General features: G+C 41.1%; 1 protein-coding gene and 1 non-coding gene across 7 annotated transcripts; one reads left to right on the top strand and one right to left on the bottom strand.

Moving 5' to 3' along the window:
• Window positions 1-17,363: 17,363 nt before the first annotated feature.
• LOC121055861 lies at window positions 17,364-17,502 on the bottom strand. The gene has a single exon (XR_005812846.1). It is a non-coding gene; the product is annotated as a small nucleolar RNA Z247 (small nucleolar RNA).
• A 1,957-nt stretch (window positions 17,503-19,459) lies between these two features.
• Window positions 19,460-25,264, top strand: LOC102708754. Of its 6 annotated transcripts, XR_005812803.1 has the most exons (4): window positions 19,460-20,451; window positions 24,409-24,490; window positions 24,587-24,681; window positions 25,150-25,264. XR_005812803.1 is itself a non-coding variant. In XM_040529141.1 (2 exons), exon 1 carries the CDS (start codon window positions 19,492-19,494, stop codon window positions 20,416-20,418), a length of 927 nt encoding a protein of 308 aa, XP_040385075.1. In that variant the 5' UTR covers window positions 19,460-19,491; the 3' UTR covers window positions 20,419-20,451; window positions 22,794-23,714. The 6 variants fall into 6 exon arrangements, 4 of the variants coding, with proteins under 4 accessions (XP_040385075.1, XP_040385073.1, XP_040385072.1 ...); XR_005812804.1 differs by lacking the exons at window positions 24,409-24,490; window positions 24,587-24,681; window positions 25,150-25,264 and adding exons at window positions 21,640-21,848; window positions 22,794-23,714; XM_040529141.1 differs by lacking the exons at window positions 24,409-24,490; window positions 24,587-24,681; window positions 25,150-25,264 and adding an exon at window positions 22,794-23,714.
• Window positions 25,265-26,373: the final 1,109 nt, after the last annotated feature.

Raw genomic sequence — 26,373 nt, 5'->3', positions numbered from 1 at the left:
TTGATAGATGCGCTGTTTCATAATTTTGCCTAGCAGTCTATCCGTCAGGTAGGATTACACATCCCATCCTATCCTACCCAAATGTTGGAAATCTCAAAATGGGTAATGATTTCTGTTTCGCACCCATCTTATCCTATTTTGTTCTTAATTAGACTTTCAAAAAAGAGCAGTATAAATCTTTAGGTTCCTGAATGACGAGGTTTTTGGGGGCAAAAATAACATTATAAGTGAACTGACAATGCTATAGATACTGTTGTATTTGAATAGGATAAATTAGATTCATCACAAACAGTGTGTCGAGTGCTGAATACTTGGAAAATCTAGGTACTATCTAAGAGTTATTTCTTATGAGATAGATTCATCACAAACAGTGTGTCGAGTGCTGAATACTTGGAAAATCTAGGTACTATCTAAGAGTTATTTCTTATGAGATAGATTCATCACAAACAGTGTGTCGAGTGCTGAATACTTGGAAGATCTAGGTACTATCTAAGAGTTATTTCTTATGAGTACTGTGCAAAATCAGCTCGGATCAGTACGGAATATTTGCCACCAATATCGAAATAGTAATTTGGCAGCCGTGCGTTCAAGAAGACATCTAATTAATCATCACTAGTATGGATCAATGCTGTGTCTCTGTCGGAACTAGACAATTCTTTACTGGACTTGTGTGGCTGCACGGTTAACAACTTATAGCAGAGGCACACTCTTATGTTTGTTGATATCTGGATATAAATTAAGAAAACAAAAGATTATATATATAGAAACAAATTAATGATAAAGGACAGAGTCCATTGAAGATTAACAAACAATGTGTGGGTGGTGAAGAAAGAAGGATTAAATTAACTATCATAGTAGCCCAGCTGTGTTGTAATACTGAATATAATCTAAGCCTGACTAAGCAAAGCATATCTAAAATGGTCCCTAATGATCCTTTTAATGTTTCTTAGGTTTAAGACCGTCCTATTTCATAGGGGAATGTGAGTAGCAGGAGGGCATAAACGATTCTCTGGACATGTTCATCCAAGTAATGTAGAGAAGCAGTGATGGTCTATCAGATGTTTTGAGGATTAAAAATTCATTAGCACCATATTCTTGTATAATTAAGGCAAGAGTTCGAAGGTGTTCGAGAGGGTCATGTGATGAGAACAACAATCCCATGTGCAATCTTTCGCGTTCTTAATTCTTAGAGCAATTCATGGTCAATCTCACTTTATCTTTTTCTCTCATTGTAAAAACTAGCTATCCGATTAAAACGAAGAGTTACGCTTGAGCGAGTGGATTTCCCATCTCCCAGATCTCAAAAAAGAAGAAATATCATCCCTGCTGGCAAGCCTAGTCCATACATACTATATAGTATTTGCTGTCCCGGCCCCAGTTTGCAATTCAAAATCTTACTATATTTTCCAATGCCTCAGTAAAGAATTAAAAATATATTAGTGGAGAAGCACACTCATGACCCACATTGTACCTTCTACTGATAAGTGTACCAGAACCTCAGCAAGATTGACCTAGACCGTTTTGATACCGGTTGGGAGGAGGTCGGCGTGTGCCTTGGCCTGCATAGCATTCAACATTGAGAGTCACTCATGTGCTCATATATATCAAGGTGATTTAGAGGCTAGAGCTGCACTTACTACATGTTCCACCACTGTGACCTGCAACTGTCGTGCCGGTAGGGGTGGTAATGGGCCCAACCATTTTGCCTAGAAAATTTAAGGACCGGGTTCAAAACGGGTTAAAAATAAAATTGTATAGAGTTTTGGACTAAAAAATTTTTAAGAACTAAATAGGATTGTAAAAGAACACACGGGCCTTGGCCCATTCCCACCCCTACGTGCCGGTCGGGTTCCAACTCCTAAGGGGAAGCTGGTTGATCATCACCTACAACATGGGGAAGCTAGCTCCCTAGTTAACATTTTCAATCTACCATATATGTTGTCTAACTTTATAAAATTAAATTGGAGGTGCATCTGCCAAGTAACTCGTAAGTAGAGCTGATAACTCGGTTATCTCGCCCCCGAGTAGTCTTGCGTAATCATATGCACCGTCGTATAAATATCTCTAGTGAGCGATCTAGATCCGCCTTCTTTCCTGATCATCATACCCGTGTTTTTTCTATTTAGTTTTAGTCCTCTTATTTTAGTCCTTGTTCCGTGAGTTTAATTTATTTACGCTACGCAAATATATTACTTCATTTTTAGTGTTGTATCTAGTAATATTAGTAATTCTTTTTCACTTAGATACCAATTCTTGTGAAAAAAAAAACTATATACATGTTCAGTGCAGTGGCAATGATTTATGCGGGAGGTTTCAAAAGAGCCAGGCACTTTAGTCGCAATGTCGCATGAAATCAATCATTAGGCGCATATTTAGCTTGACTGTGATTTGAGTTAGTTTCCCAACTGAGTAAGCTAAAAGATTTAATTTTGACCGATCGTGGAGACACTTCTGCTGCTAGCTGTCCACGTACCATTCGCCAGTCCTTTTTTTGGTAATGCATTAGTAATCATCATTTCCCTCAGTAATTAACCAAATTTTCAATTTTACCGTGGGGGCTTCTTTTTTTTGGATAATTTTATTTACTTCCATTATCCACATATTCAGAGATCGACAATACTGTAAATTTCTTCTGGTTATTGACATATATTTTTCTTATTATCATGTCCATATACATAAATTTTAGAGTATCTTATGTTCTATTAATTGTTTGGTTTCCTATGAATGTTTTTCCATTTGATTTAGTAGATGGTGATATTTTTCCATAATTAATATAGTATTATATGCTCCAAAAGTATGGTCTTTATTTCCCTAGGTTATGGCCATAAAGGACAACTGCATGAACATGATAGATTTTAAAACCCAGTTAGGTTGTTGTGTATTGTTGAACAACAAAGGTTTCTTTCAGAGCAGCTGTTTTTTTCCGTTCAGGCAGTCAACTTCTGTAAATTTCTGAGTGAAAACTCACAAATTTGTGCTGAAAAATATATTTATGGAGTTGATTAAAGACCTTATGATGGCAATAAATGAACAGAAAGCAAATGATACTTCTTCTGAATTGATTCTTTCGTTATGTTAGATCATATCGATCACTACCAGAGATTAGGTAGAGAATTAATTCAGCTCATTTCAGTTGTTTGCTATATACTACTCCACTGTGCTAGGCCCTGATATATGTATGTAGTACAATAATTAATTAAGCATAGGAAACTACATGTATATATGATTCTCAGCTATCTAACTACATGTCATGAAATAGTGTTTCATATGAGACTCTTTGCCATTACTATTTCTTCAAAGGTTCCCTAATTAAATATCAAATATGAAACAAATGTGATTAGATAATCAGCATATGTATTGATTGATGATCATGTCTCATGTCTCATGGTATATATGAAGACAACAAATAAATGGTGATACATATTGAAGAACATGATGCTGGATAGATCTAACACAAGACACTGCAAGAGCTATATGTGATGTGTATCAGTATTCTCATCAAGTATTGATGTGTAATCCTTGGGCTTGATATTACCATGGTTCCCAAAATGTGTATTGGATTGCTTAGGTACTATTAAACACTATTTCATGATTGAGTAGTTATAAAAGTAGTCTTTGGACATACTATGAAACATATAGTGGGATGATAAAATCAAGATGGGTTTTACCCTCATTGGAGAGATATCTTCAGGCCCCTCGGAGTTATAGCTTATAAAAGTGCGTGGCCAAGCCAAAAGTAATTGGGGGAGTCAATCATACGTTAAGCAATCCATTATTGGATCAAATGAATGATTGAGTTATTAAAAAGATATATAGTGCATATATAGCCTTGAGGCAAAGAATGTGCCTTTCCAGCTACCTGGGACGTGGTGCTAGGTGAGCTAGCGGCCAAACAATGACCAAGTGTGATGGTGTCCCTTCGTCGGCTTCGCACGGTGACGGCGCAATTATACCATGTCATAGAGAGCATTGTGATTTTTATGATTAGCCTAACGGAAATATGAAACCCATAATTTATCATGATTGTGATATCAACGACATGCCCTTAAAATGGGTCGATAGCTTGTTTTCTTCCAAAAATGCAGGTGCTAGCTGGACCAATCCTAAGCACTTAAAATGTTGCTAAGTATGTGCCAAAGTTTGAGTAATTCCGAGTTACTCGGGATTTAATTACTCATATTTTAATGATTGTTCTTTAAAAATGTCACGCCCAGAAATTTACATCAATTTCTGAACAATAGCATATATTAAATTTTGGTTTAGGAATCAATTCGAGTACACACTGTGACAAATTAATACACAGTTTCACAACTTAAAAGCAAATAAAAACAATTATCTATCGAAATACAGTGAAAAAAGAAACAAACCAAAAACCATCTAATCTTCAGCTTCAGCTTGACGATGACGGCTCCACACCACAGGCATTCTTGACGGCGCACTAAAACCTCACTTCAATCTTGGGAACTACCTCCTTCTAACATAGGCTCTTGCACTTGCTCTGGAGGGGAAAAAATTAAGCAAGGTTGAGTGCGAGCCACGGTACTCAGCAAGTAACACCCAAGAGAGGAGAATAATGAATGCAATTGGGTATCAAGAATAGGCTAAGGTTAATTTGCACAAAGCTGCAATAATTAGCAAAACCGTAGATAAAATAGACTGAATAAAAAGTAAAGTAAGCATTTAAAATATTCATTCGCTGTCCAACGTTACACCATGCACGTTGCGACAGGCTTAGACCGCTGTCGAACGTTAAACCACGTAGCGACAAGGTCAACCTTCAGCCTAACGTTACACCACGTAGCGACAGACCCAAACCACTGCTAACGTTATAACAGTTACGCAGGGTCAAACCAATTCTAAGTTCATCAATTTATTAAAGATTTGACTAATCCCAGTGAATCTGTCAGTTCGCCCCATACCTTTACTTTGATCAGAGATGTACAACTTTACCCACAAGATACAGTTCCACTACACATGAACGTGTGACGGTGTATCTCCACAATACCACGGAAAGGAATCAGGACCCATCGCATAACCCTCCCTATTCAATCGCACCGCACTTCAGGTTTCACCCCCTTCTTTACACCAAGTCGGGTTTTCCCCTCTTATGCCTTGGTGAATCAGGAAGCAACATAGGCCATCGTTACACCACGACTCCCATCCATACTCCATCACGCCCACCCTTGCCTAGGTACGTCAAATAGTTCAAAGCTACACTTCAAATCCCACCTTACCCATTTCGGCTTGTGGTTAGTATGTGTAAGACTTTTAGGGTTTCCCGAGAACCAGTCCTTAATTGCCATGGGTGCGACTCTCAAAGCCATGCACCCACAGCCCACCATAAGCAATATTTTAGTTGGCATTAACCCTTGACGGGTAATTAACCCTCTAGCATTAACGAAACATTAACCCATGAGCTAGTTGAACTAAGCATGGCTAAGCATTTTCTAACCCTAATTCTAGTCAAATTAACCCTAGAATGGAAATAATAATAATGGGAAATCAACGGATATAAAAGTAATTGCCCAATAAATAAATAAAGTAAATACATTTAAATACAATGCATATTTGAATGTAAAGCGAGTATTTTTTGCAATCATCGGATCAATATGTTCAAGGATAAGGTGCCACTTGCCTTGCTCTGACCCACGAGAAACTTGAGCGATGACTTCAAGAACGAACAACGCTTCGACGGAGTCAAAACCTACGACAAACAAAGCAAACAGGCAAAAACAGGCTATAAAACTACTGAAACAGAGAAAGAAACTATTTTTAATGTATTCTTGACATTTTTTTAGATTTAATGAAATTTGAATAGACTAAAACAAAGACTAGATGAATTAGTTGTGAATTTGAGAAGTGTAACTGTGTTTTTAAACTAAAGAGAAAAACCTTAATTGAATTATTGCGTAATTAATGGAGGCGATGATGTCAGCAAGGAGAGAGGAGGATATGCGGACAAGTGGGCCCCAACTGTTGGCGAGACAGCCGAGGGGAGAGAGATTGATAGGTGGGACCCATGGGCTAGGAAGGCAGGTGGCTAACAGATGGGGCCATGGGCTGGTAACCCCAGCCAAGAAGAGAGAGGGAGGCTGACGCCTAGCAAAGAGGTCCGACTGGTCACTGGGGACGGTCGCTGATAGGTGGGCCCCACTGGCCAGCAGCTCAAGATAGAGGAGGGAGAGGGCTTGACCGAAATAGTGGAGGGGAAGGAGAGCTCGGCCGGCAGGCGGCAGCTAGCTCGGTGACGGCCGGTGGGAGGCGGTAGCGACGACGACCGGCGGCGGCGGACGACGAGTGCCGGTGGTGGCGAGCACTAGCGAGCAGTGGCGATGCATCTACGGAGACGGCGGCTCGGCATGGCGGTGGCAGTGCAGGCGAAGGGAGAGGAGCGAGGCCGGCTCGGTCGAGCGGGCGGTGGGGCTTGCACGGCGGGGCGGCGACGGTGAAGCGGGGAGAGGAAAAGGAAGTGGCCAGGGAGAGAAGAAGGCGACCGAGGAAGGACAAGAAGGAGAGTGCAGGGGGAAGCGGCTACCGCGACGGCAGGTGGTGGCGGAGTACGGCGGAGAACGAGGTTGGCACGCGGCGGCTATGCAGTGGGGCGTCGAGTGGCGCCCACGGTGAGGCTGCGCACGACGATGGCGGTGAATACCGGCGGTGGTACGGCGAGGAACTGGAGGAAAGCGGCGACAGAGGAGAGGCGACACGCGTGACGGCGCGACATGCAACGAGGGTGGCAGGCGGTGCACGACGGCGAGCCAGGGAAGGGGAAGGGAGAGTGAGGAGGGAGGAGAGCGAGCTCACCAGTGGCAGACGACGATGATGGTGGAGGCACGAACGAGCGGCGGCAAGCGGTGCCTGTTGATGGAGATCGGCGGCAGAGGCTTGGCGTCCGGCAGTCGAGGACGAAGGAGATGACGGCGACAAGGCTGGGAGGCGACACGAGAGAGGAGCAAAGGGGAGCGACGATGCTACCGGGGGGATTGGATTTAAAGGGCAAGCGAGAGGGGCGGCGATGCGAGATTTGCAACGATCAGCAATTGTGGTCGCCATTTCGGGCAAGATTGGCGGCGGGGTGTTAACGCCAGATTTTAGCAAATCATCGCTATGGATTAATCTATGGTTAAAGACCGGATCAAACAGGAAACAAGGCAATCGGATAGAAGACCAGGCGGAATATGACTCAGAATCAGCCGATGGAGTATGGATCGGATAAGAAATAGAGTTCGATTGGGACTAGAATGTTACAGATAGATTTGGGAATAATTAGAGTCCGTGTAATTTAATTTTATCTGTTAATTACAGTTAGTTTATATTTTCCCTTTATCTCTAACGTTGTTAGAGTCTAATCGGGACTTGTGTGTTAGAGATAGAATCTATCTAGGAGTTTGTTATTTCTTTTTATCTATTCGGAGTTATATGTCGTGTCCAACATGGCCTAGCCTCAACCCGAGAGTATAAATATGTATGCCCAGGGTCATTGTTTTTCATCTACACATCAATTAGATCAACTTCTTTCGGCGCATCGCCACCCTCTTGTCTGAGGTTTCAACTCCGGCGGAACTTGGCACCTGACGCGGAGCTGCATCGCTTCGATCTCCAGCGGAGGGGTAAGTCCATCGTTCCGCCGGGCCACGGTGATCGTTCGGCTAGATTAAAACTGTCTCGGTTCGGTCTGATCTTCTAATCTAGTTCCGCAATTGCTAGTTATCATATCAGTTTCAACTTGGATCACTTTCGTGTTTTGAGTTGATCTGGTCGACCACTTTGGGCGATCTACGTGGGTTTGATATTTGCTGTTTGACATATTCAATCTAGTACTGTCTCGGTTAGGTCCGATCTAGTAGATTGCGTTTGTCAGATGGTTTATATCAGATGGATGTATTTTGCTCATTGTTTTATCGGAGTACCAGCCGATAAGTTACCAGTCATCGGTTTATTGGCTTGATTGCAATCTAGATCTATTTAGTATCTATCCTGAAATTGCTAGGTTTAATCTTGAACTGTCTCGGTTGGGTCCGATCTTCTATGATTATTCTTAGTAATCTGGGCTAGATATTTTATAGATCTTGATTGTTTGTCCGTCATCTACAACCGATGATTTTTGGCGATCTACATGCTTGTCATATTTACATTAATAGAGTAGTCGATTGCTTTCCTGCATTATTTCTATACCAATCGGCTTGATTTAGTTAGATCGGCAATCAGTTATGTTGCATCGGCTTGTGAGAGTCATACACAAATTGGGTTTAGCCGGTCGTAACGTACGATTCATTGTTTATTTCAAGTAATTCGTCAGTTTATTCATTAGCCTTACCGATCTTCATGTTTTCTATAATCTTATCGTGCTCGACTGCATATTGTCTTGGTTAAGTCCAATCTCTGTACGTCTAGTTCAATCTGGTTATAGGGACTCGTACGATCAACTAATATAATGAGTAACTTGGTGGATTACGTTGGTCTAATATTTAATTCCAGTCTATTTGTATCAAGTTTCTAGCCGATCCAAGCTTTTTACGTCCGATCGCTCATCCTATCAGCTAACCATTGCAGCATCAACATCGATCGGCTGGATATTTAGTCGCCTATTGGCTCGAAAGCCGATCAGCTTGTTTTAGCATTTATCTTGTCAGTTGCAGGATCAAACTGACTGGCACGCCCGCGCATCATACTAAGAATTTAGGTTCTGCACTGGAGCTGTCTAAGATTGACTCCAAGCCTTCATGTGTGACACGTCAGATCATATTTTTAACGTCAACACGGGATCGCGGCCTGATCGTGGGCGCGGGATTGGTGGCGAGGAATCTGGCGGCAATCGTGGGGATTGCGTGGGCAGGATGAGCGGCAATGATTGGCGTGGGATGAGCGGCGACAATTGGCGCGGGATGAGCGCGGCGCAGCTGAGCCGCGACGAGGGGACGACGCGGCAGCGCGGCATCACGGCGCGGCGGCGAGGCGGACACGAGTGACGCGGTGAGGCGCGAGCATACACGGCAGCGCGACGCGACGCGATGAGGCGACGGCCACGGCGAGGCGACGGCGCAGCTCAGAGAGGTGACGACGCAGCTCAGCGGGGCAACGCAGCATCGCGCGGCGTGTCGCGGCACGCGCGAGTAGGGCACTGGCTGGACGTTGGAGGCAATCCCGACAGGTGACTGGGAGGGAGGGAGACGAAGGGGACTTGGGCGCGAGGGAGATGGGCCGCAGCTTCAACTCGGCCCAGAGCGGGAGAAGAGAGAGATACGAGTGGAGCGGAGCGGGCCGGGGGAGCTGGGCTGGCCCAGGAGAGAGGGAGGGGAGGGGAGGCCGGCTGGAGAGGGAGGAGGAGAGCTGGGCTGGAGGAGAGGGCTGTCGGCCCAGCCGAAAGGGAGGGAAAGGAAAAGAGAGGGAAGGGAGAAGGGAAAAAGAGAAAGAAGGAAGGGAAAAAGGAAAAGGAAAAGTGAAAATGGAAGGAGGGGAAAAGGGAAAAGGGAAAAAAAGAAATTGTTTCCAATTTTACCGATTTTTATTAAGTTGATTTCAACAAATTTTATTCTTTAAAATTCAAATTTAAACCCTGTTAGCAATTTAAAATGCTTTCGGGACATTTTAAAATATCTAAAAAGCTTCCATATAATTAAATTAATGTTTTATTTAATTAACACATTATTTTTAATGTTTTACTTAATTAATTTTTGGCTAGGGTAAAACATCTGGATGTGACAAAAGGAATTATATATTCCTAAGCGAAACAATTTTCAATTATCTGTTTGAGATATTATGACATTTTGCATCTACAAACCACTCGGGTTTAAATCGCTCGGAAGAAAGCAATCCGATCCGAGACCGTTCATGTGTGTGAGCAGTCGAAAGAGTGTCGCTTGAGTTGGGATTACTTGGTATTTCAAGGAGGCCACAGGTTAAAGCCCTTATTAGACTATGTTTAATTGTTTCACATTTAAGCATGAGTCAGAGACTACACCTATTAGATGCATCAACTTGATGCACCTAGGTTTTTTTGTATATATAGTCTTTATCACACTCTATGTTTAAATTGTTTTCCTATTTAAGCACGGAGTCTGAGCTACACCTAATATATGCATCTATTTGATAGACCTAGTTTTTTCCTTTATTCAGAGCCCTCCATAGCCTCTACAATCATCTTGGGGAAGTAAACACTCGAGAGATGTTTAACATGATGTGTCAAGATATTCCTGATGATCAAGAATCTGAAAGAGTGATTTGCGTGGCTATGTAGAACTCTAGGGGCTGTTATGGAATACCTAGATATGGGGTATATCGTATATTATACATATCTAAACGAAAAAGTGGGTCTCGAGTAAGGAAGAAAATTGTAAAGATGTAATCTTAGGACGGGTCGGTTAGGCGTATGATAATATCCGAATTGTATCCCTAGATTGCTGATCTGATCTTATCTAGGTCGGATAGGCTTGATCTTATTGGATTACGTTTCTATCTATAAGGCCCAGCCAGTTGGTATATAAGGGGGGCATGCGGTCCCAAGGGGGCACGACTTATTAGATTGACAAACTCATTGTTGCAATCTATTCCACACCATATTCAAACGATCATCTGTATCTGGTGATGGTGTTTGGTCCTATACTATTCCCTACTAGTATTTCTACAAGGGAAAATTCCTTACATGCCGCTGAAAATTTGTTCAATCACTTCTATACACCTGAATTTTATCTCATCCTTTGTATACCCCTGAGTTTTTATTTGGATATCCTCTATACCATTTCCGCTAGTTGACCATTAGCTGACCGTTAAATATTTTTGAAATGACTATATTACCCATCTTATACATATTTGCTATCTTCTCGATAAATTTTTATGTGCAAAAAATAACGCTACGCTAGTAATTTGCTCGTGCTAACGCTACGTCGTTAGAATACGATTTCTACTCTATCAATTGTTAAATTTATTTTATATCAAAATACAATCAAGTTTAAAATTGATTCACGTTATGTATCAACTATAATTAAACATGTATCAAGTATAATTAATGCAAAGTGCAATAGCATGGTCTCTATATATATATATAACCAATAATATTATCATATGATGAATAAAACACATCCAAATAGAAAAATAATATAATGTTATAACATTAATTAACAAGTTGTTGGTATAAAGAAGAACTAGCATTAAGTAACACCATGACCAATACAATATAGCCTATTAATTGAATATATCATTTAGCGATTCACTTAAGGATATCTTGCGGTATGCCAGCAGGTTGAATGTCTCCTTAGCTCATAACCATCCCACACATACATTTATTTAAATTAAAATATTATGCACTATTATAAATAATTAATGAAATATTATGATGTATAAAATAAATTATGTAATATACATATTATCTATAACATATATATACATATGTAAGTACGTACGTACGTCGTACGTACGTATGTATGTATTTTCATATTGATAAATAGGTAACAACGGAGTTTTTTTTTTGACACAGTGGTATTGGTAATACCTGCTCAGTTTTTTATGACACTATTGAACCTCGGATCTATAACCGTTAGTCTTTTTCAAAGTTTTTTTAATGAATATACAATATTATAGGTCATATATATATATATATATATAAACACGAATGATCAAACCTAGGCCCAAAAATAGACGGCGTCGAATAAATAAATTGGGCAGCCATAAAGTAAATTATGATATATATGTATATATAATTATATATATATGGAGGACAGAGATATTGTGAAAATTTGGGCAGCCATAAAGTATATTGAACTTTGTACGTCTGATTGTTCATCTTTTTTATAGTTTTTGTGCAAATATATAATATTATAGATCATCCTAAAAGTCCGTTCAGTGATAAATCAAAGTCATAATAAAATAATTAATATTTTATATATTTAAAAATGAATGATCAAACAAATATCCAAAATCGATAGTAAATAAATAAGTTGGGATAGACATAAATTAAATTATATAATATATATATAATCTAAAATAATTATATAAATTCAGATTGATAAATAGAAAAATAGTGGGTGGTTTTTTTGACACGGTAGTAGTAATAATCCCCTGTGTATTTTTACGACATCTTTGAATTTTGGATCCATGTTTAATCATTCATCTTTCTCAAAGTTTTTGTGCAAATATATAATATTATAAGTCATTCATAAAGTTCCCATAGTAATAATAAATCAAATCCTCCTTTTCATATTAGGATACATGTAGAGATGATAGATGGAAAGTGCGTGTGATTTGGGGAACCAGTAAAAGGAAGGAGGGTAGATGGAACGTGGACCATCCAATTTGATGCAGATGATTTAAGCTGTTAGATTTTTCCAGTGAGTAATACAAGTCTGTGTACTATAGGATTGATAAATCAACTCCTCTTTTTTATATTAGGATATATGTAGAGATGATAGTTTTATATTAGGATACATGTAGAGATGATAGATGAAAAGTGCGCATGATTTGAGGAGCCATATAGGATAGATGAAGTTTGAGGCAAGTTAGATGAAAGTACACAGTATTATAAGATGAAAAAATGGTTTAAAAATATTATAAGCTCTAGGGTATTTTATGCCCCTTATATTTTTAATACAATATATCAACCACCCCCATCTTTCCTCTTCTGTGTATGTTTATAATTCAAAATCTGGTTTTTCAACATTAAATTTGTAGTTGATTTTAGGTTTATTTCACTGAAGTTTATTTTTCAATTTTAACTTTTTAGATCACTAAGAAGTATATAAATATTTTATTCACAAATTATTTTTTATTTGTAAATATGTGGGCGAAACAATCACCCTCGTTGTCTCGTAGACAACAATTGTTATGATTGCATTTCATTATCTGGATATTATTTATTAGCTATTAAAATAAAATATCCAGAAGGAACTTACCACTGACGAGCCCATAGCTAAAACCCGTCAAGTTGGCATTGTCAGCCCGTCATAGGTTAGGCTTCCCCTATTTTATTAATAAAATAACAAGTGTTTCATTCTTGTGGAGTACATAATTTGATTGAATTATTTTTCTAGGGAAAAAGGAAAAGGAGTATTGAAATGCCTTTTTTGTTCGTACATTCTCAAACTCAAAATAGCTCCTTGTGTTGACGCTCTCAGATGAGAATGGAAGAAATTAGACTTTCATATAATAGCTTAATAAAATTCCCTGTAATGATCCATATACAAGATCAAAGCATCGTACTTAATTTTGTTGGGAAAAAATAAGAATAATAACATAGTTCAAACAAAGTTTCTGTACATCGTCCAAACAACACAATAAGCATAACAACATAATTCAAACAAAATGATATAGTTGAAACAAATGAAAATGGGGACAGGTATCAAACATCAGAGGTTCAGAAGCGTTCAACCCTCTCGGGCCGCACCTTTGTTGATCTTATATTAGCGATAATAACCATCGCCATGGGTTACAAGGATTTACGTTGGTGGCTGGATAGATATGGTCCTATTCTGTTACAACAAACTTTATCTAGCGTTAACTGCTCATATCTATCTAGCTAACCAAGCCGTAGATACACACGCAATTGTATTACATGTTTAAAACCCTCCCTCAATCATAATTTTCCTAAGTTAAGATTGTACTTAAAATTTTCTAACTGTCGAACTGGCAAAGCCTTTGTAAAGCCATCTACAACTTGATCTCCTGTAGGCACAAACTCAATCTCCAATAATTTCCTTGAAACTCTTTCTCGAACAAAATGATAATCAACCTCTATATGTTTAGTTCTAACATGAAAAACCGGATTAGCCGAAAGATACTTGGCTCCTAAGTTATCACACCATAATTTTGCCATGGAAGGACTCTCGATTTGTAATTCTGTCAATAAAGTTTGCACCCACATAATCTCTGCTGTAGCATTAGCCAAAGCTTTATATTCTGATTCTGTACTAGATCTAAAAACAGTAGCTTGTTTTCGTGCACTCCATGACACAAGGTTATCTCCTAAAAATATTGCAAAACCTCCTGTAGATCTCCTGTCATCTAGGGAACCAGCCCAGTCTGCATCTGAATAACCACTTACCAACATAGACTTAGACTTACTCAATTTAAGTCCAAGTCTAGTACATTGTTTCAGATATCTTAAAATTCTCTTAACAGCTACCCAGTGATATGTGGTTGGAGCATGTAAAAATTGACAAACCTTATTCACAGGAAAAGCAATATCAGGCCTAGTCAATGTTAAATAATGTAAAGCACCAACTACACTCCTATAATGTGTGGCATCATTTTGTCCTAATGGATCTCCTTCATTTATAGATAATTTCTCACTTGTAGACAGAGGTGTACTAACTGGTTTGCAACCAAACATATTTACCCTTCTCAACAAATCATTGACATATTTATCTTGAGTGAGAATTATACCACTAGGCACTTTGATTACCTCAATACCAAGAAAGTAATGAAGATCTCCAAGGTCCTTCAGAGCAAACTCCTTTTGTAGGTCTTTAAGTAAGGTTGGAATAGCTTCCTGTCTAGAACTGGTGAAAATAATGTCATCAACATAAATGAGTACAAATATAATCAAATCTCCTTTGTTATAAAGAACAACGAAGTATCAGCCTTGGACCCTTGGAATCCTAAAGCATATAGTTTTTTATTAAGCCTAGAGTACCAAGCTCTAGGTGCCTGCTTTAAACCATATAGTGCTTTATCAAGCTTACACACATACCCTGGCAAAGAGCTGTTTTCATAACCTGGAGGTTGTTTCATATAAACTTCTTCTTCAAGAACTCCATGAAGGAAAGCATTCTGAACATCTAGCTGTCTCATACACCATCCTTTAGAAACAGCAACAGAAAGAATGATCCTGATTGTAGCAGCTTTAACAACAGGACTAAAAGTATCTTCATAATCTATGCCATATCTTTGCTTAAATCCTTTTGCAACTAGACGAGCTTTATATCTGTCTAGGCTCCCATCTTGTTTCCTTTTAATTTTATATACCCACTTACAGTCTATAACATTTCTACCCTTCTGAGGTGGAACTAAATGCCAAGTCTTATTATTTTGTAAAGCCATAAACTCTACATCCATAGCCTTTTTCCAATTATCATCTTTTAAAGCATCATCTAAATTTTCAGGCTCTCCGGTAACAGTAAGGAAGGTAGTTTTATATTTAACCGTACCATCCATATAGATTTTCTCCTTACGGATACCACTCTGTAACCGGTTTTCAGGCTCTCCGATAACAGTAAGGAAGGTAGTTTTATATTTAACCGTACCATCCATATAGATTTTCTCCTTACGGATACCACTCTGTGACCGCGTGGCCGGTCTAGATGTTACCTGTTGCTGCTGTTGTGTCGCTGCCTCCCCTGCATCAGTAGCATCAGGAGACGTGGATGGCACCGCTATGTCAATGGATGCATCAGGAGACGTGGCTGAAGACTGCATGCTCACGGGTGAGTGCGCCGGTGAGAAATCGACACGCACGCGATCAGAAGAGAGCTGGCACTGGAGAGTGGGAGAACGTCCTTGCGACGGCTGTCGCTGCGTCAGGAGAGGCTGGAGGGGGATCACGTGTGGCATCTACTGGTGCAGCTGCAGCAGCTGTGTCATCATTTAGTACCGCCGATTTTTCCTGTGAAGGCAGCATATCTCCAAATAATTGATTAGCAGAATTAATAGGAACATTAGCCACAGTGATACTCATTTGTTGCACCCCAGGAATTATAGGAATATCAAGATGGGATGGCAAGGATAAAATGTCAGAACGCAATTTTGCTCCGGCATTGGGGTGGAAGGAAGCAAAGGGAAAAATATTCTCATAAAAAATTACATCACGAGAGATGTAAATGCGACCAGTGGAGGGTCTAGACATTTGAACCCTTTATGCAAAGGACTGTATCCTAGAAAAATGCATTGTTTCGAGCGAAACTGTAATTTGCGAGCATTATACGGTCTGAGATGAGACCAACATGCACACCCAAAGACACGAAGAAGCTTATAGTCAGCTGTTTGTTTAAACAAAACGTTCCAAAGGTGTTGCAAATTTCAAGAGTCTGCTAGGAGTACGATTAATGAGGTAAACAGCAGAAATAAAAGCCTCATCCCAATATTTTAATGGCATAGACGAATGGGCAAGGAGAGCAAGTCCCACTTCTACAATATGTCTATGTTTTCTTTCAGCTAAGCCATTTTGCTAGTGCGTGTGGGGACAGGACACATGATGGGTAATACCTATTTTTTTATGAAGGAATTAAGTTTTTCATATTCTCCTCCCCAGTCAGATTGCATTGCTATGATTTTTCTGTTAAACAATCGTTCAACAAGAGCTTGAAACTCATGAAACCTTTGGATAACTTCAGATCTAGATTGAATTAAATAAATCCAAATAAACTTGCTAAAATCATCAATGAAACTCACATAATAATGTTTGCCCCCAACAGAAGTGGGAGCAGGACCCCAGACATCAGAATAAATAAGTTCTAAAGGATGACCAGATATACTAGATGATATAGAATAAGGTAACTGGTGACTCTTTGCCTTTTGACAGGCATCACACACGGACTGTTTATTAGACTCAACTAAACATGGGAGATTATTCTTACTAATAACCTTCTCTACAATAGGAGAGGAGGGATGACCGAGACGACTGTGCCACCGTTCAAAGGATGGCTTGGAGACTCCATAAACTTCTTTGGTTGAGTGTGCATGAGGCGGTGTAGATGGAAGAGCATAGAGACGACCACGGCAAGACCCCCTAAGCAGAAGTTTCTTCGTGGCCAGATCCTTAAGATTGAAATATTTAGAATACAGTTCCATAAAGGCAGAGTTATCAGAAACAAGGCGTTGAGCAGAAACTAAATTTGTGTTAGCCTTAGGAACATGCAAAATATTACGTAAATGAATGTCACGACTGGGGGTTTTAACAAAAGAGTGACCAATATGGCTAATTTCCATACCTACACCACTAGCAGTGTGCACTTGATCGTGTCCTTTGTAGCGATCACGAACGGTGAGCTTCTCCAACTCTCCAGTTACGTGATCACTCGCCCCGGTATCCACATACCAGTTGGAATCAGTACCATAGGAGGTGGCAGAACCTGCATATTTCTCATCTGGAACAAAGTCCTCATCATAGCGATACCAACAGTTTATTACCGTATGTCCTCGCTTGTAACATAGCTGACACTTGGGCCTAGTGTCAACGCCTCCTTGACGACCTCCATTGAAGCCGCCATGCCTGCGGCCACCCCTGCCGCGATTGGCGCCGTTGTTGCCTCCATTGTTGCCGCGTCCACGATTGTTACTGCCGCGTCCGCGTTGGCCTCCATTGCCATTGCTGGTGCCGCGCCCTCGGTTCGCCAGATTTGCTGACGAGTCGCCGTTCTGATGAAGATTGTTGCGCTGCTCAAAACTGAGCAGTTGAGAGAAAGCCTCCCCAAAAGACATCGGCTCAGACTTGCCAACGATGGAAGAGATCACCGGCTCATATGTATCGTCGAGGCCAGCAATGATGTAGGAGATGAGATCTTCGTCATCGACGACCTTGCCGGCCGCCGTCATGTCATCACCGAGCGCCCTCATCTTGGCGACATATTCGGTGATAGACAGATCGCCCTTTTTCGTGGTGGAGAGAGCAATCCGGGTGTTGATGAAGCGTGCCTTGTCATGGAGGTATACATCTCCTCCAGCATGCTCCATGCAGTAGCTGCAGTGCTGCATGTGGCCACCTGCGCCAGAACATCCCTGGACAGGGTGCTCAGCAGGAGCCCTAGGATCTGCTGATCCGTAGCCACCCATTCATCATAGGCGGGATTTGCCGCCCTGGTGGCCTTGTCGCCTTCTTTCTCTCCTGGCACAGAGATGGTGATGGCCGGAGCCGCCGTCGTGCCGGTGAGATGTCCTTCAAGTCGAGCTCCTTGCACCGATGCAAGAACTTGTGCTTTCCATAGCGCATAATTGTTCTTGGCTAATTTCTCTGAGATTGTGTTTCCTCCGAAAGGATTGATGGCTGTCATCTTGGACGAACTAGCCATAGATTGGATCGGGATTGTTTAGTGGAAAGGCTCTGATACCATATCAAACATCAGAGGTTCAGAAGCGTTCAACCCTCTCGGGCCGCACCTTTGTTGATCTTATATTAGCGATAATAACCATCGCCATGGGTTACAAGGATTTACGTTGGTGGCTGGATAGATATGGTCCTATTCTGTTACAACAAACTTTATCTAGCGTTAACTGCTCATATCTATCCAGCTAACCAAGCCGTATATACACACGTAAGCGTATTACATGTTTAACAACAGGAACAAGTAAACAAGCTGTATCGCACTAACTAAACTAAACGGCCCAGCATTGCCATCACCGGAGCTTCCCGCGGTCCTGCCTTCCCGGTGCCATTGGAGCTGGCCAGGGGCACAGGCCTGGAACTTGGAGTACGGTACAGCGCCACTGAAGCGGAGACATCGGCCGGCTGAGGAATGTCGAGAAGCCGGACATGATCTACCCTCTATGCTGACCAAAACCGCTCCTACCCACGCCGCACCACTACGCCACAGTCCCGTTTCCACAACGCGTTGAGGTCGATTGCACGATGCACATGCCGACAAGGCCAGAGTCACCGTAGCTCACGCCGCCCGGGCCATGGCTTCCATCTCGGATGAGTATCCTCCACCACTCCGAAGTCGACGCATCGTGGAAGCGCAAAGAAGAGTGACAAGCAGTGGAGAGGTAGAGCAAGTACAATAAGACGACGTGGCCGAGGGAGTCGGTTATATAAGCAATATTTATACAAATCCAAAAAACAAAAACAATTTATAACCTTAAACATTAGAGTAATATAACGAGTCCCTTTTTCTCGATGGTGATATTTTATTCAAATTCCACCGAGTCTGTCCTGCACTAAAGTTTATCATTGTAAAAAATAGAGGTAAAAGCTTAAATCCAAATAAATCAATGATTCACTCAATTCTATATTGCGTTACTCAACATTCGTGTAACTCTCCAACCATCCATTATAGCCATACATTTTTTTAATATATTTAGCTTAGAGATATCAGTCCAACTAGAATGGACAAATCTAGTTGCGATGACTTGTACTGCAGAACAAATCCTATCATGCACACATGTGTTTGTAGTTGTAAAGTAAAGGCCTCGTTTAGTTCAAAAAAATTTTTATTTATAAACATTGTATCGAATGTTTCGATATCTAAATAGAGCATTAATGAAACGAAAAACTAATTGCACGGTTATGTAGGAAATCATGAGACAAATCTTTTGAGCCTAATTAGTCGATGATTAGTCATAAGTTTACACTAACCCACCTACACTAACGACGGATTAATTAGACTCAAAAGATTCGTCTCGCGGTTTTTAGTCAAACCGTGAAATTCGATTTTTCATTTACGTCGAAAACCTTATCTGATAGTGATCAACATCTAATGTGACATTTATAAATTTCCATTTTTCGGGCTAAACATCCCCTATGGACGTAAAAGGTTGAGCCAAACTAAAGCTACAGGTTCGGTGGCCAAAATGGGGACGATAGCGCTACCGGCAGTAGCGGCCGCCGCTCCAACCCCAGCGCGGCCGCCGTTCACCGTCCGCACCGCCGCCGCAGCAAGGTCTCCCACCCCGGCCCCGTACCCTCTACCGGACGAGCTCCGCCTCGTCGCCGACATCCGCTCCCCGTACAACCACATCCGCGTCGCCGACGTCTCTCTCCACGCCGCCGCCGGCCACCCGCTCGCCGGTGCGCGCCTCCTCCTCCTCGACGGGCCGGGCAACATCCACTCCCTCTCCTTCCCCCGCCGCTGCCCGCTCACCTCCGCCTACTTCGACGTCTTCGCCACGCTCCCGCCCCTCCTCCCGCGCGCCGCCCTCTCCCTCGCCGTCCTGGGCTTCGGCGCGGGCTCCGCCGCGCGCGCCGTGCTCCACTTCTTCCCGGACGTCTCCGTCCACGGCTGGGAGATCGACCCCGCCGTGGTCTCCGTCTCCCGCGACTTCTTCGGCCTCACGGCGCTCGAGGAGCAGCACGCCGGCCGCCTCTTCGTCCGCGTCGGGGACGCGCTCCGGGCCGAGGCGCTGCCCGGCGGCTTCGGCGGCGTGCTGGTCGACCTGTTCGCGAACGGGAGCGTGCTCCCGGAGCTCCAAGAGGCGGACACGTGGAGGCGGATTGGCGGGATGGTGGCGCCGGGAGGGAGGGTCATGGTGAACTGCGGCGGGCCATGCGTGGAGGCTGAGGAGGAGGGGAGGGACGGCGAGGCCGTCAAGGACGCCACGCTGCGCGCTCTGACGGCGGCGTTCGGGTGTGAGATGGTGTCTGTGATGGATGAGGACGAGAGCTGGGTGGCCATGACTGGGCCGGCGGTGTCGGCGCCGGTGGAGGTGGCGGCGTGGAAGGCTGCGTTGCCACCGGAGCTCCGGAGATATGTTGATTTGTGGAGGCCATGCTTGCCATGAATTCTCTGAAAACAAGAACGCCGCGTGATATCTGTAAGTAAGCACATTGCTCTGGTTGGATGCTGATATCTTCTTGTTCCATATACATTTTGAATGTGTAAAATACAAATGAAATTGTTGTCAAAGAACTGAAAAGCTAATCTTAGCAAAGAGATTGAAATTGGTGGTTCTATATGGGACTGTGGGTCACTGCCCAGATGATGAATTGATCTATGTGCAAGACATATATAGAGGCATATTAGCCAGAACGTTTCATTGCAATAGCTCACCTCTGCTACGCTATGTGCTGCGAGTTGTTTAGATCTTCTGAATTCATCTATGGATTTTTCTAAACTTTGTAAAAAAGCAATTTATTTTGACATTACAAGTGGCTGATCTAGATTATGATCTGTGACACGCCAGGAACTAGCCATGCTAGAAAATTATCACTTGTCCACTTTGACTATATAGGCTTGCACATGAGTGGGTCATGACCTGTATGGGAGAAATTCTGTTTTTCACATAACCAATCTATGGAGAAAGTTATTCAACTTTGTCATTAATATTTTGCACAACTCCAATTGTAGGATTACGTTCTCATCTCCAAAATATGAATTTAATGGACATGTAAAAGCTGACGTTATTACTCTAGAGCAGTATGTGACCATCACATAAATGGATTTATGTTTTAAGATCCATAACATTATATTTGGTCCATGCTCAGTATATATATCACATAAATAGAATCTTTATAGTTAGGCACTAATAGTGGAGTCCTTTAACATATTTGCATTCAAGGGGATAATATGCAACTATGCAAGTACAAGAAGGGTAATGTAGAAATCGTCACTGAAGACCAATAGAAATCAAAATATGGCTTGAAGATAGGCATTAGAAGTTTGTCACTATATTTACCTCTATTCAAATGTACAGAGTAACTTATTTGAATAAGCGGTGCCAATTAGCCACGAAGAGATCACTATAGTTGTTAGATTGACTGCACCATCCTAATTCTAGACATGCCAACATGCCAGAACTAATATTTTGATAAAGGATATACACCATGAAATGAAGTTTTTGCTTTGTAGATCATGCGACTAGATGACCAATCCAGGAGTTTTATTGTTTTCTCATTCAAAAAGAGATTTAGTCTAAGTTTGCTTTGCAATACAGAAATGATCATTATCATGCTTGTCAATTCCATTCCTGGGGTGATGTGGTTTACCTATGTGTCCATACCAGCCTGTCAAATCAGGGTCAGTTTATCCAAAGGCTTGCCAATTCAATCACTTGGGCTGTTTGAGCTGCATGTTGACCACTTGGTTCAACAAACTCATTAGCGTTTCATGACCAAGATAGCAACTTGAGTGAATCGTTGGCACCACAGCTCATGTGGGCACAGTTTCAGTCTGAGCTCTGTCCTGGTGCTTTCTTGGGGTATCAGTTAGCAGGTCAGTTACAGATTATATCATCCTGTCTAGTCTCCATATGATAGAAAATTCATTGTACTCTTGTGGCCTGAAATGTCTTTCATAATAGTCGGTGGTGCACCCTTTTAATTGGATATCCCCGGTAATGATCCTACTTGCTCTAAATGGAATATATATGCTGCATATGTTTCTCACTGACAACTAACTGAAAGTTGCTAGTATTGCTATCTTCATGAAGAATGTTAAAAACCTTTTGATCTCCAATACCATTTACTTGCTTCTCCCCTTAACAAATGAACTAACCTCAGTTGCCTCTCGTTCGAGTAATACCTCATCTTTTCTTTCTGTAGTTTATCAATGATTTATACGATCTTTGTTTCCCTTTTGATAAAATCCACTTGCTTCATGCTTGCTTTGCCCAGCACTGCATATGCCTTACCCTAATCTCTGAAGATACTAACATCTGGCATCGTATCTGAAACTGCCACTCTTCCATGACTGTAGTACCCCTATGCTCATTCAGCCCAATATTTGACCAAAATGTTATCCCTGGATAGGCAACCTAGTTAATTTGAACAAGGTTCATTTCCTTTACGGAAAGCTAAACCAGTATTTGCCGGGCCATGATTTTGTTTAGCACATGAATCTTCCTAAAATACAAATTATGTCATTGGAACATCGTTTATACACTGGACACATGCCAATGAGTATATGTTAGTGATGAGTTGGAGTGGCCAAACTGACGCATTTTCACGACCTAGTTTACTTACTATTCTTTCATTATTTGTCCTGTAAAGATGAGTTGGTTGTAAAAATGACATTTTGTACTGACATAACTGTGGATTGTATATAGTTTGTGCACCATATATGTTAAATCTCATGATGCTTTGGAGAGTAAGCCATTGATAACTGCTATGAGCGGTGACAAAATTATGAATTGACCATTGTCCAGCCGATATATAGCAGGTGCTACCTTATACAGGTGGATGGCGTTGACGGTTGATCACAGTGGTACAAACTACAAAGTGCATCTGGAGTTCTGGACGAACCTTCATATCCATTTCCATTTGAATAGGATTGATATTGGAGGATCAAGATTCACAGCAGTGCCGGTAGGGGCAGTGTTGGCATTGGTCTCATTGCAATCCTCGAGCAGGCTGTGGAGTGTAGCAAGGACATCTGCGCATAACGCATGAGCAGTCTTCTCCAGGGCTTTGGCCGTGTTGCTTGCTCTCGGCGTCTTGAGTCTTGGTGCCCACCGATGGTGTCGTCGTGGTCATTGGACATTTGGCGCAGCCAGGATGACCAAAAAAACTATAACATTTGGCGCAGCCAGGATGACCAAAAAAACTATGTGATATTGTAGCTGGGATGGTTGTGCATATGATAAGATATATACCACATCTCTCAATAGAGATTGGCTTTGATAGAACACCTTTCTTTAGAATGGAATCATTAAATGCTACTGGATAGGTTCCCATACTCTTGGGACTTAAGGACAGTTTTTTTTCTCCCATTTTTCTTTTGGACAGATTTGTCATGCAAGTTAATTCTTTGTATGTAACTTTAGTCTATATAAAGAGAAGAAAACGATGTGAGCCAGTGGCCGCATCAAACAAAAGCATGTGCGATAAACACATAGAGAGTGAAGGAGAGATTCCTAACAACTGTGACCTGGGGACGGAGCCCAACCCAGTACCCACAACTTAACCACCGCTCTGCATGCATACGAGGAGTAGAATAGACAAGGTGAGCCAACAAGAAAGCAAAAGGAGGACATCTTACGGAATGGTCGTCTTAATTTTGTAACTTGGTTCTATCAGCAAGTAATTTTTCAGTCCCATAGTTCAACATTCACACCATTTTTTACACTTTTTTTATAACTATAACGCACTATAATTGTTTTAGTTTTTCACTTGTAGAATCTTATAGACATGACTATGAATGATGAGCTGAAGGATGTCATACTAGAGTGAAGACATATATTATTTATAATGTAAATGGATTTCATTTCCGTATAGAGAAATATGAGAAGAGGCCAAATACAACCACCATAAATAGTGGCATGGTCACAATTGGAGGAGATAATAGTGATGCAAGCGAGTATTATGGCTACATCAAACAAATAGTGGAATTTAGTTTTCAAGGTAGTACAGAACTTAATCTTGTGCTTTTTAATTGCTATTGGTTTGACCCTGCCCAAGTGAGGTATACCCCACAGTATGGTTTACTAGAAGTTGCCTATGCATCAACCCTTCCAGTGTGTGAGCCATTTGTTGTAGCTCATCAAACCATGTATGTTTATTACATGCCATACCCATGCAAATTTGTGAGTGACATGATTGATTGGTGGCTAGTATACAAGGCGCAACCAATTGGAAAAGTAGCAATCCCTACTGATAATGATTATGAATTTATGTCCAACGGTGATGTTGTCCATTATTTCCAAGAAGATGTCCTCCTAGGCACTTTTATAGTCGATCTTATGGGAGAACTCCATAATAATGTTTCTGAAGTAACTACTAAGGATGCTAAAGCCATTGTCAATGAGAAGGACTTAACAGCTTCTAAATGGATCCAGGGTGTTGCCACAAGATGAATTTGATACTTATGACTATGGTGAAGATGACTACGAGAACCCCTTCATTGATGAATATTTCTAAGTATGCTTCAAAAAATACTATTGATTTTTCATCTTTCTTCTACAACTCACAAAGATGACTTATTTTTACATTCCTACATTTTTCCTGTTTGAATAGAGCTTATGAAGATGGCAACACCGATGAGCTCTTCTTTGTGGACTTTCTAATTTGGCATGTGTTTTACTGAGCTCTATATGTGCAAGAGATTGTGGGTATGTGCCTGAGTCCATTGCTTCATCTAGGAATCCCATTTTGATATCAATAGTGGCTGTTTGGATCCCGGGACTTTTCTTATTCACTTGTCACATCGGATGTTTGGACGTTAATTGGGACTATTAGATATAGACTAATAACAAAACTAATTGCATAAATGAAGGCTATTTCATTTGACAAATTTTTTAAGCCTAATTAATCCACGATTAACAAATGTTTACTGTAGCATCACATTCGCTAATCATGGACTAATTAGGCTCAATAGATTCGTCTCACAAAATAGTCCAAGATTATGGGGTGAGATTTATTAGTAGTCTATATTTAATACTTCTAATTAGTGTCTAAACATTCGATGTGATAGGGACTTAAAAAAACTTGGAGGGAAACAAACGCCCTCTCAGCTTCAATCTTTCAACCTTTTGTAGTACATGGGCTTCCTATTACTAATAGGTTCATCACAATTGCAGGTATCGACTCCATGTTCATTGGTTATCTATTACTAAATAGTATCTTAAAAATGTTTTGAATATTGGTTGTAATTGGCGTGCACTTATGGATCATAAACTTCTTGTATCCCTAGTAATTGGCATGAACCATAAACTTCTTGAATGCTGAATAACTTTTTGAAATAGTCAAAGGATGTGATGTACTTGTGATCTCCTATATGATTGGCCTTTGATTTCATCGTGATAGAGGAAGGTACTGATGTGGGTACTCTTCTGTGATTGCTACTAATTTGTATTTGATGGATGACTGCTAAATTAAATGCAAAATAAAAAAAATAATATACTGTGTGCCTGTTGACGCTGAAAATAATAACAACGGTCACACACGTAGGCCTAGAAGTTAATCTTAGACCACTCCAGTGTAGAACCTAATTCTTAGAATTGTTGGACGTGTCAGTCAATTTGATCTTGTAACTTACAAGATATAACATGAAAAACAGTTAACCCCGAAATAGCTATCGGTCAGATAGCCGATACCGTCTCAGGACCCTAGCCGATGAACTAGACGATCGGCTTCATAGGAATTTCATAATAATAGGTGTAAATTTGCTCAATCGGCAGAGTGAGAGGTAGGATAAGCGCCAAACAAACTAACCAACCAATTAATCTTAAAAGATCGGACCCAACCAAGACATTTTCAAGATTAATCAGCCGATCGGAAGCGTTGTATCAATTACTAGCATAAAACAATAATAATTAACTACACACATGCTCGTACCAGATCTAGAAAATCGAACCTAACCGAGACAATACAGACCTAGGTATAACCATATGTTAAATCAATTAAGCATTGTAACATGCGAGTAATAGGATAGCAAACCAGCGTAATCAATCAACTTATTCATTAATCCCAGCTGATCGGACAGACTTCTATAAGCGGATCGAATTAAACACACATAGATTGAACCTAACCAAAACAGTACGCGATCTTGTACGATATGATCTTAGAAACATGAAGATCGATGGATTTAACAGATAGATCAACATATTACTTAAGATAATGTTGGCTGGAATTTCAGTGATAAACCCTCACGAACACTTGATCTAATCTGATAACATGAACCTGGCCAACCAGATGATCAGATCGAACCGAGACATAATCAAGTTGATTGGAATCATGCTCGCAGATCAAACAAAGGAACTCACGAGGATTTGATCGAGAACTACTACTACTTCAAGCTAGAA

This window comes from Oryza brachyantha, chromosome 11, assembly GCF_000231095.2.
Source record: "Oryza brachyantha chromosome 11, ObraRS2, whole genome shotgun sequence".
NCBI classification, from domain to species: Eukaryota; Viridiplantae; Streptophyta; class Magnoliopsida; order Poales; family Poaceae; genus Oryza; species Oryza brachyantha.
This window is presented reverse-complemented; position numbering and strand designations above follow the sequence as displayed.